General features: G+C 49.6%; 1 protein-coding gene across 1 annotated transcript in view; it reads right to left on the bottom strand.

Annotated features, from left to right (window-relative positions):
* C19H16orf95 (chromosome 19 C16orf95 homolog) overlaps positions 1-12,249 on the bottom strand; it is a 521,908-nt gene that overhangs the window by 339,325 nt on the left and 170,334 nt on the right. The window contains 2 exon segments of the mRNA XM_060289339.1: positions 285-421; positions 2,458-2,534. Of these exon segments, the coding sequence (XP_060145322.1) occupies positions 417-421; positions 2,458-2,534 (82 nt within the window). The 3' untranslated portion in view covers positions 285-416.

Here is a 12,249-nt window from a genome sequence, read left to right on the forward strand (position 1 = left end):
CTCCTTCATGTAAACGAAGGCATTTCCCACAGCCCTTTGGCTGGAATGTTCTAAAATGCTAGCATCGACACATTTCTATTTCATTTTATTGCAGAAAAGTTGTTTTATGGCACAGAGTGTGTGGTGTGTGTGAAGAACGAGCAAAGGAGGGGGGTTCTGCTGCGGAGGGGAGCTGCCCCGTGGTGCCGTCGGCCTCATATAAATCCTGAACAGTGACAGTTGAGCTGGCAGGAGAATTTGGGAAACCAACAGACAAAATATACAGTGCAGCCCGTAGGCCTCACCTTTACGAGGCAGAGAGAGCTTCTGGAATGGGTGGGCCAGGACCTCCGAGGCCACTCATTAGGCACTTGATGAATTGGACATGGGGCCCACTGCCCTCCTGGGGCAGTGAAACGCTCGAAAACCAAGTTTTATTAACCTAATAAAATGAAAGGGAAAAAAAGTCAGGAAAATTTCAGCTGCAAGAATAAACGCGAGGAGCGTAGCAAGTTAACCTACTTTTCATGTATTTAGAACCGTTTTGGCAGCTACGGGCAGTTCCCAAAAAGACCCCACATTCCTAACATCAGATTTCAGCCAACTGGCTATCAACTGGCCACGGCAGCCTAGGAGATCCAGGGATGCGTTGTCTCCACGGTCCCGGGAATGAATACAAGTCAGTACTTTTTCATCACGTTTAACGACAAAGCCAGGGAGGGAGAGAAGGAAAAATGGCAAAGCAAGGTCTTCAGGCGCAGACAGGGGGTTTGGAGAATGAAACGGACGCTGGCTGAGGTCTCGGGAATGCCGTCGCACCCAGAATCAGGGCTGCTGCCTCACAGGGGAGCAGTAACGAATTGGAGTAGTTCAAGCACAGGCAGACGTGCCAGGCTCTATTTTACCCACAAACGCCTCCAGGGACCCTCAGCTTGGGCATGGGGGCTGTGAGGGTCCCTTCTCAGAGACCAGCCCAAGCCCAGCCTTCTCGTGCTCCTGGAGCCGCTTGGGGCCATCTCAGTGGACCTGGAGCCTGCTTTGTCCAGGGGCCTGTCCAGGCGACCACTCCCCCCCAGGACGCAAGGGAGCTTTGTTATCTGTGGGACAGAGAGGCACAGGGTGCTGGCCAGCCTGTGTTCACACAGTGCCCCTGCACAGGGAGGAAACATTTCGGCAGCAGATGCTTCAGCAGGACTGTGCAGAGGAGGCAAAGATGCCTCCTCCCGATTCCCCACTCGGTGTGCGGGCTCAGAGCCGGCCTCGCGGCACCATCACCCATGGGCAACGTGTCGGCAGCAAACTTTCCATCAGCCAGAATCAACAAGCCCCACCCCAAAACCTCACCTCCTGGTCCTACTCAGCGGGCCGGCCCACACCTCCCCATGGCCATTCCTTTTTTTTAATAACACACATACACACACTACTGCCACTATGCATGTGTACGACCCCTGTCCACTCCTCGCTGGGCCCAGCTCCGGCCTCTGGGCAAGCCTCTAACACACAACCCGGCCCTCCTGCGTGCAGATAACAGGATCTCATCCGCACATGCTCCTGCTATCCAGTTCCTAGGGTATTTGTGCAGCTCTGAAAGGTGGGATAGCTCTGGGCTTTGTTAAGTTGCTTTAAAATTTCATTGTTACAGGGGATTTCTAGGGCAGTGAAACTCTTCCGGATGATGCTGTAATGGTGGGTACATGACATCACGCACTTATCCAAATCCACAGAATGTCCAGCACCGACTACGGACTTAACAATGATATATTGATATTGCCCCATCAGCTGCACCAAATGCACCACACCCATGCAAGACATTAGCAATAGGGGAAACTGAGGTGACGGGGTAGCAAGGAGATGGGGACTGGCCTTTCTGCTCAGTTTTTCTGTAAACCTAAAACCACTCTAAAAAATGAAGTCTACTAATAAAAGAAACCTCGTTGCCAAAGTGATAGAAGGAATTTTCCTTCACTGCTCTCTTCCCCGTTTGGTATTTCCTGGGAAAGCAGAGAAGTTCAGAAAGTAGAAAGTTCAAAACAGAACAAAAATCCTACCAGCGCACAGCTATTCCACCCACCCCATTCAAGGCCATCCTGTGTTGGGTCCGGTCTCGGAGGACGTTTTCCAAGACTGGTTTCTGCAGACAGGGGTGGCCTGATGCTTCTGCAGTAGCGACAGTGATAAATCCAGGTTACTTGAACAGTATTCTCATTTATTTTTTATTTTTACACTAACGACCCATGGTTATGAGTGCAGTGACGTGATCGCTGTTAAATAAACCGAAATCCTGCTTTCATTTCACAGCTGGTTCCATCCAATTTACAGTCAAATGTCAGCCCATCAACCAGGATTACCACGGTCATTCTGCCCCTGCCCTCTGAGGCCAAAGAGAAGGGTTCTGAGCCCACCTGTGAGCCCACAAACCTGGCACGGGTTGTGCAGGAGAAGCCACCCTGGGGTGTAGACTCCAAGGTGAAAGCTGACCTGAAGAGCCTCCTGCCCCAGTGGGAGGAAAGATGGGAAGCTCACTGCCAACCTCTAGGGAAAGATGGGCCTTGTGCCTGTGAGAGAGAGACAAAGATGGGGAGAGACAGAGATAGTGAGTCAGAGAGAGAGAGATGGGAGGAAGGAGCACAGGGACAGAAAGAAACAGAGACAGAATGAGGGGTGTCTGTAAGCCAGAAACTCGGCCTCCCCCCTCATCCTCCCTGGGAGCTGGCATCTGTAGCCCCGGCCAACGTAAGCGTGGACGCAGGGCAGGCACTGCATTTACACCATTTATACCGGGCCTGCACCCCCGCCGCTGTCAGCCCTGACACTCAGGCCTTGGCATGTCGGTTGCTCCGTCCTGCAGCCTCAGTGGCGCCACCAGGTGGTGAAAGCACAAACCCAGGTTCCCGCCCTCCAGCTCCGCTGCAGGAGCTTTTTACGAGGGTGGCCCCAGGATTTCAAACACCATGCACACACAGAGGGAGACACCCAGAACACCCAAACCACCGGTTCCATTCTGCCTGGAGCCGACTCACACGCAGTGTGAACCCACAGCGCCGCCTAAATCCAGCCGGCGGAAACATGGGGAGCAGACCCGATGTCTGGGGCCCCCAAAGGAAGGGGGCGACGAGGAACTCCAAGCTCTGGGTTTGGGGACGTCAGCCCCAGTGATGTGATCGCAGCCTCTTTCCTGCCCTTTGTTAGCTCAGAGCCAGTTTTCAAACCTCTAAACCTGGCCCAAGCCCCTCACGCTTAAAATTATACTATAGGGTTGGGAGGGTGGAGAGAATAGAGGATCTCTAGCAGGAAATACACACATCCAGAAAAGAAGAGCCTCCTTAATATTCAGCAAGGTTGTGGGCATTGGGGTGGGGGTTACCAGGCAAGGACGGGGAGGGGAGGCGTGCCCGGGCACACCTGATCTCCCCATCGCCATCCTTCCTCAGAGTCACTTTCTAGACCGCGCCACAGAGGTTTTTACGGCACTTCTGAACTGCTAGTTGGCATTGAAAATAAACTTCAGCTAGTACTACCCATAAACAAGCAGTAATTGTCAGAGCTGACGTTTATTGGGTGTTCCCAGCAGGCTGAGCTCAGAACCTGACACATGTTGACACGCTCCACCACGCACTTCTGGGAGGCGCCGCTGGCACACCCATTCTGCAGATCAGAAAGCAGAGTCACAGTAGCTGTGTCACCAGTAAGTTGCTGAGCTGGATCCACAGCCCACAGCCAAGCCGTCTCTACCCACCTGTGTCAACCCAGGTGACGTGAGGGGCTGCCTCTCACTAAGCATGGTTATGAAAACCCAAGAGAAAAGGAAAGCAGATTTCACTCCATTTACTTCTCCATCAAAGTTGTTTTAGGAAACAGGAAGCCCAAGGAGAAATGTTGGGCCAGGGGAGACTGATGAAAACAGGCCCAGTTGGGCCAAAGGCTAGACACAGGAAAAGGCAGCTCCGAGGGTAGCGCGTACCTTTGGGGCCGTCTCCTGGCGTCAGCCCTCCTGAGCAGCCTGGAATTGGCTGCCCAGGAGGTTGCTGCCCTTCTGCATGGACACTTCTACCAGAGAACGGACAACTTTCCAGCACACCGACGAGAAGCTGTACAAAGTAAGACAGGGGTGAGCACACAGACCTTGGGTCAGAAACACATGGTTTGGGTGTGTGAGCTCTTTCCCTTGCTTTGGGGCAAAGTGTTGGCCTTGCAGAGCCTCAGCTCTTTCATCTGCAAAATGGGGATCATCACACCTGGTCTGCATGTCCTCATGTATGACGTGCAATCCAGCATCAGGTGGGGAGGAGAGGCCCAGCAAGGCCATGTCACCAGGCTCAGGGTTCCCTTCATGCGGCCTCAGCAATGAGCACAGCTCTTGCCCTGGGGTCTTGGCAACACCTCCCATCCGCATGGTCCTACTGACCCCACAGGGCTTTTATCCTGACTACCCAGCAGTCTTCAATGGGAACATTCGTATAATAAAATGCTGACTGCACAAAATGTATGCAAACTTTTGTAAAATATCCAAATGCTCAGACAAAGGCTAACACACCAAAACATCAAACTCTGGTGATGTTTAGACGATAAGATTACTGATAACTCTTTTTCAATCCATAATGTTTAATGTTTTAACTACTTGGATAATAAATAAAGGAAATTAGGAAAAGACAAATAAATACAGCTTAGAGGAAAATAGATGCCTTTTTCTCCTGAACGACACTCATTTCCCACGTGATCGGTGACAATCAAGGCCGCACAACCATGCGCCTTGTGCATGGCGCTGAGGCTCTGCAAAGCCAAGCACTTTGTCCTGAAGCAACGGGAAGAGCTCAGACCTCGCAGGGGCCAGTGTCTGGCCCCTCAGGAAGGACCCCGTCCCTGCCCCTGCCCCTGCAGCGCCCAGGCAGGGTTCTGGGTTAGGTTGAGGAATGCTCCCAGGCCTCCTGCTGGAGGCAACTGTCTGCCCCGACCGGGACCCAGTCCACCTTTCCCTTGCCATGGAACATTCACGCTTCCCTACAGCTTTTCTTTCTCCCTTTTTGCAATTATAGACAACGATGCAGCCCCTCTATTTGTGCACAAAGTAGCCTAGAGCTCTGGATGAGTGCACAGGGGATAACATCCAAGCTGCACACCGCTGTCCCCATGAGCCAAAGCCAGAGCCAGCTGTGGTCTGGGATCTCTTTGTTTTAAGCTTCTCTGGTCCTGAGGATAAAGACCAGCCCGCGCTGGCAGACAGTGCAGCAGGCCCAGCGTCCCGTTCCGTCCCTCACACGGTAGGGCCCCTGCTAGAGCCACGGGACTAAAAATAACCACCACAAACAAATAAAAAGCAAAGCAAAACAAAACGCACCCCAGCATCGAAAGTAAATTCACAGATGGAAAATCCGAGGCCCAGAAATTGAGGATGGGACCGCAATCGAATCAAATCCAAATTGCTGGGGAGCACACTGGGAGACACCGGTCCCTGGCTGAGCTGGGACTCTGCCTATTAAATGATGAGGCAGATGGGCTGCCCGCATCTGCTGACACTGTCAGAGGAAGCCCGTGACCACTGTGACCCCAGAAGGTGTGAGTGGACAGAATCGACACTCCCAGGGCTTCAGCCCCAGCAGGACAAGGGGCCAGACATCAGAGAATCAAATTTTCTTTTGCCCAAAGAATGCTTTCCCCTCAGATTATCAGCCAAATGAATGTGATCAACAATAAAAGGACTCCTCCCTAGTGTCGTTGGATTATTGCATTCCTCTCCCATCCTTTTATAGGAATAAGCATTTCCTTGCCTCTCCCCTAACTTGCGGTACTTCTGTTTCTCCACTGCCCCCACCTCCAGCCCCACTCACATGAGGGAAGCAGGCTCGCCAGACAAACATTCTCGCACACATTCCTCTGACCCTTCCAACCCACCCAGGTCTTGTACTCCTTGTCTCAAACTACTCAACAGCCGGCCACCTGAGTCACTGAACAAGCCGCATGCATGCTGTACCCTCTCGGGCCGGGCTGCTCACGCTGCTTGTGTCAGGTCGATGTTTGGGATGTGCCCACTCCACCACAACCCCCCTGGTGATAAAGACCCCGTCATCCCAGCGCTGAGCCCCTGCTCGGACTCGGGTAAAACCCCTCAGAGTCAGCACGCCCCCCAGTCAGGCCGCAAGGTCCCAATGCATGTGCGCTCCAACTTTCCAGAACCATCACCAGGTCTCGTGCCTTCACCAGCCTGCAGCCCCTGCATGATGGTGATGTCCCCCACCCCCCGTGGCGGCCAGCGAAGGGGTTGCCACCTTCCCGACGGTGTCCGTCTGAGTCAGCCCCACTTCACATTTCGGTCACGCCAGAGCTCAGAGGAAGCACGTGTTGCCCTTGCACTAGTTTTGGCTCAGTTCCCTGCCTGGTCACGTGGGGGGGTCCCAGTGGCCACTACGGGGCTCCTGGATAGGACGTGACGTTGACCGGTATGCATTTAGCTGTTTTACGCACCCCTTGTCCCATGGGGACTTGAAGGGGTTGGGCTCATCTTCTGAGGCCCTTTCATCTGCCTCCTAACCCATGAGTCCAACCATGAGTTGGCTCTGGCCACACCTGGGCCATTTGTCCTCAACAAAACAGTTGCAGGTAACAGGACTGTAAGAGGAGAACACACACACACACACACACACACACACACACACACACACACACGGGGTACATGACCTGTGAATAAATGTACATGTGCACATGGAGAGGAAAAATAATAAACTATGCCGTAAGTCAGCATTTCTCAAACAAGACTCCCCAAGATACGACTGTTAGGCCTTAAATAAAACATCCCACGCTTAGTTAAATTTGGGCTGTTTCTTCCAACGCTCTCGGTGCTTCACAGCGGGCCAGAGGCTCTGAGAAGCCTCGCTAAAAAGCACCTGCTCAGCTGTAGTCCGGTTAGCATCCCCGGCACGCATCTGGCTTTTGGACTCTTTGTTGGAGCACACACATCCGTTTCACTACTCCACACACCCGTGTGCAAAAGCAGACCCATCGCCTGCCCTCCTGGAACTCTGTCCAGTAACAGACAGACATCAGTGAACCACCACACAGAAGTAACGCTACTCTGTAATGAATGTTAGGAAATCAAGTGGCTGGGGTGCTGCGAGCCTGAAGGAGAAATCCAGGACGAGGCTTCCCTGCTGGGAAGCGACGCTGGCGGAGCAAACTGGTATCAAAGTGGCAAATCGAAGGAGATGGTAACTATTCAAACCGTAAGCCGTGTTATGGACACGGAGCCCACGTGTGCTCCAGAGGCAGGAGGGAGGGGACATGGCAGATCTGAGGACCAGCAGAGACCAGGGTGATGGAAACAAAGCAAGGCATCACAAGGACGGCTGGAGATGTGGCTGGAAAGGAGATGGGGCAGAGAACACGGGGACTCTTACCACATTAACCATTTTGCACATTATCACATTAAAGCCCCCAGCCCAAGCCCACCAGACACGTGGCTGCAGGCAACCAAGTTGGGTTTATTAGCTCTCTGAGCAAGGGAGAGCCCACCGTGAGGAACCACAGCATCTCAAATTGGGAAGTGAGGAAAGGACACCAGTAGGGGGTGTAGGACAAGAGCTAGTAACAGGATGGTCTGGGCCGGGATCGTTCAGGATTTGTAAGCTAGACAGGTGACTGCAAGAGACGAAGGGTAACAGGGGTAGGGCATGACGCATGATCAGACTCGGATTTGGTGGAAGAAGAGACCAGATTACAAATATATATTTTAACTGATGAGGTGATGTTCTGATTCTGTTTCACTGTGAAACAAACCACCCCAAACTTTAGTGGTTTAAAACAACAACAATTATTTTGCTCATGAATGTGCAATTTGGGCAAAGCTCAACAGGGCTCACCTCTGCTCCTCTCCCCCACCAGGTGGGCAGGCTGGAAGGCTGGGGGCCGGGCATCGTCAGAAGGCCCACACGTCTGCTGCTCAGAGCTGACTGTCAGCTAACGGACTGGCTGGCTGCCGGTCAGACCACCCACACGTAGCCTGAGGGTCCCAGGAGAGAGAACCCAATGGAAGCGGTATTGCCTCTTCTATTTTCTGCTTAGAAGTCATCATTTCTGCCACATTCTTTTCACAGAGGCTGTCACAAAGGTCAGCCCATATTCAAAGGGAGGAAAATGACATCCCCCCGTTTGTTTTAAAACCACCACAGTAAAAAAATAAAAAGAGGGAAGAAGGATGAGGGATAACGCGATGAGATTTGCATTTTGAAAAGATCACTCTGGTTACCATCTGGAGAATGGATCTCAAGGGAGAGAAGGATGCATGTGCGGAGACCAGGGAGACGGCTGGGACCATAAACTAAGAGAGAGCTGAGTGTGCTCTGGGCCAGGGTGGCCGAAGCAAAGGTGCAGAGTAATGAGAGTTTCAAGAGCTAATAACGATAACGTTTCATGGGAAGAGCCAAGAGTGAAGAAAAATTCCTAGGTTTCTGGCTGACTTTGTCATCACTCTCCTCTCATCTCTTCCTCCAGGCCTTTGCATGCCTCATGGTGTCACTGAAGTATTTGTTCAAATGTCACCTCGATCTAATACAGCCACTCCACTGACCCACCCATCAGTCTCTCCTCACCCAGCTTTGGTTTTATTTATGGCATTTACCCTCTCCTGAAATTGTGTGCTATGTTTGTTTCTTTGCTTGATTTATGTTTGTCTCCTCCACTAGGGTACAAACTCCATGACAACAGGGACCTTGCCCATTGTTCATCTGTAGAAGATCTCCAGTCTCTTACACAGAGTAAGTTCTCCAGCGACATTTTTCTAAATGAATGAATGATGATGGGAGTGGTGGCAGAAGTGGCATTTCCTGAGGTAGAGACCCTTCAAAGAAGACTAGGTTAGAAAAGAAATGATGACTTTTTGTGGGGACCTGCTGAGATGCGAGCTGCCTTTGAGATACCCACAGGAGAAGATCAGTTAGGCAGTTCAGAATATGGACCGACGCTCAGAGCAGAGTTCCAAGATGGATGTACAGATCTGTGCTCTCTGGGGAAAGGTAACAATTAAAGCCATGGGCATGAACGAGCTTGCTTAGGGAGAAAGTGTCAAGTACGGAGTAACATAGGCCTAGAAATGAATTCTGAGGAATCCAAACATTTTATGGTCAAATAGAGGGGATGAGCATGCACAGAGAACAGAGCAGAAGCACCCAGAGAGTTGGGAGGACAACAGAGGGAGTGCGTGCCATGGAAGCCGAGAAACAGGGTATTTCAAGAAGGATGATGTGGCAGACAGTGGCAAAGGATGCCCATGGTCTGAAGTTAGGTCCAGAAAATGTCTAACTGGATATAGTTATGTCACGGTCATTGGTGACTTTGGCAAAAGCTGTTTGATGAGAACAATGGAAGTGGAAACCAGATTACAAATGAAAGAAGATTAGAGAATGAGAACAGAAAGTACAGACCACACTACTGAGACACGTAGCAGAAAGGAGAGGAGAGTGAGCAGGTGACAAGATGGAGCATCACGTGGGGCTGATCATGTATGTTTGTTTATTTTTAATGTGAGAGAACTGGTCATGTATAGACATCTTTTTTAAAAAATTTAGTAGTTACCCCAGGGTTTGCAATAAATATCTTTATTTGATCAGAGTTTACCTTGAAATAATATTACATGGATTTACATGTAGTATAAGAATCTTACAAACTACACTCCCAATTCCTCCCTCATACTGTTTTTGCTCTTATTATGCATGTTACTCTTATATACGATACAAACATACAGCACATTGTGACTGTGGAGTGGAGTGGGAGATGAGAACATGCTCTCACCATAGTTTCCCTATTTGGTTTTAGAAACATAAAGACTTAGTGGAATTGTGTTTTCACAAGTAGCTTTCGAAGCAGAAGCTACCTACCCCCATCCAATCACCAAGGTAATTTTTTCTGTCTTATAAAGGAGAAGAACTTGGCCAGGTTATACTCAGGGCAAACGGAAACTGGGAAAATCAGACAGCTGAGGATTCTGTCCAGACTTGCTTCTGACCTGCCCCAATTTGGGTCTTGCTAGAATATTCCAAAGGTTGTTTCAGAACATTTTCCTTATAGCCAAATGCACTCTGTGCTCACTCAGTCCACTTCCTTTTTGTTTCGGGGTGCCGTGGTATCCCAGAGAAATTTATGTCAGGGTTCAATTCATTTCATTTAAATTGTCAAAATGCCTAACTCTGGGCTCTTCAAGCCCTCCCCTCTGACCCAGGAAGTATTCCATGCCAGCTTCAAGTTGAATTCCATCCCCAGTCCAAGTTCCAAAGGATGGGATTCTACTGAGAGCCCTGGAGCCTGGCCAGGTTCTATGGGTTCAGCAGTTGGAAGAGGGTATTGAGTCCACTTCCAGGTGGACTGAGCCACCTTCCTCTTCCTACCAGTGCAAATGCTTCTGGCCACTGGCTTAGTCACTCTTAACTTTAGACATGAGAAAAATTCTGTTTTCCAGGAGACAGCAGATGGTCACGTCAAGAGCTGTGGAAGTCTGTGTAACTCAGCAATGGCTGACCTCACAGGCCCACTCTGGGATCGTGTCAAGCCAATGAGAAGTGGTTAAGCCATCACTTATGGTCAGATAGTGTGATCAGAAAGGAAGACCTTATGATGCACATAAGCTTGTGTGTAACTGTCCCAGGAAACTGCCCCTTAGCAGGCCAGCACACACAACCTTCCAAAAGAACATGTGTTTGCTCCCTTGGGCATGACCTGCATTTGACTTCAGAGCTCCTGATTCAGCTCAGCTATAATGAAGGCTCCTGGGGCCAACACAGAGCAAAACACAAGAGACTGCAGCCAACATGGAAGAGTCAAATCCCCCTGGAGTATTTCCTCTGCCTCCCTGGACTGGGAAGGAGAGTCCACCAGTCTTCCCCACCCACTAAAACCACCACCCAGACCCTACCCCAGGCCTTAGCAAATGCCCTGCCCTCTAGCATCTGAAAGCCAGCCAAGGGATCATCTCAAAATTCACATCTCCAGATGATCATGACTAGACTCCATTTCCCAGGACTACTGTCCTGTAAAGGTGAGGAAATAGGGGTTACCACAGATCTCTAAATATGACATCAATTGACTACAGAATAAGTCAATCACAGGGTATGCCACACCCACAATTTCCTAGGCAACCAAGTTCTTAATCAGGCAGTCCTCTTGGCCCTAACTTGCTGGACAAACCCTCTGAAAGGTTGGGATTCACTCAGGGGTGACAAACTACATGTGAAATGCATTTTGAAGCAGGGAGCCATTTACCACTGTCATGTGCCTAACTAGTCCTCCAACAAGTTAACCTGGGAGAGCAACTCCTTCAGGCTCTGGAAGCAAGTTGGAATGTTATGAGAATGAAAAGTCAGCATGCATGTGGAAAACTAGGAAGGACCAGGTGCTGCTGCTAAATAGGTGGGGTGAATGGCTGGTTAGGCAAAGACTGGCTTTGGGTAGAGTCAGCGTGAAACTGGCTTTCCCGGTTTGCACACTGATGTCTAATCCTCATGACTTTCTGAAATGAGGGAACATCCATTTCCACTTTGCAGAGGAAGAAATCGAAACTCAGTTATGGGACTTGTTCAAAGTTTCATAGCTGGTGGTGAGTGACAGAGTAGGGATTCAAACCCAAAGAGCTTCAGGATCATGACTGCTCCCATCAAAAGGCTACAGTCATTTAGAATGAGTATATTTTTATTAAAATGCTTGATAAGCAAAAATTAAGCTCAACATGTGACCAAGGTGGATTCTAAGAACATGAGAGCTTAGGGGGAAAGTGAATTTAAGCCATTTCTGAATCTCACAAATCTAATACCATTTTTATGAACCCAATTCCATTTTTACAAGATTAATTCCATTTCCCAAATTTTTCATCATCATTTTTCATCAAGCCCTCCTCTTCTTTTAGGAATACGTCACAGGTTAGGTGTAAATCGGTACAACACATCTGTAGAGCAATACAGCAATGTGTATCAAGAACGTCAAAAAGATTCCTACCATTTGATTAGGGTGACCTGACAATTTATCATCCAAATCAGGACACTTCTGAGAGTAAAAGAGAGCACTATTACTAACCATATCAGGAGAAAATAGGGACTAAATGGGCCAACCAGAGGCGTGGACCACCTACTTTAGACAAAATAAGTCTATATCCAAGACCTATCCTAAAGAAATCCACTCATTCATCCATCCTTCATTAATTCATAAATATTGAGTACGTACTATATGCCAAATACAACATTTATATTAAAGGACCATCATAACAAAGTTGATTTTAAGAACAATAATTGGGAAAAC

This window comes from Globicephala melas, chromosome 19 (genome assembly GCF_963455315.2).
Source record: "Globicephala melas chromosome 19, mGloMel1.2, whole genome shotgun sequence".
Classification (NCBI taxonomy): Eukaryota; Metazoa; Chordata; class Mammalia; order Artiodactyla; family Delphinidae; genus Globicephala; species Globicephala melas.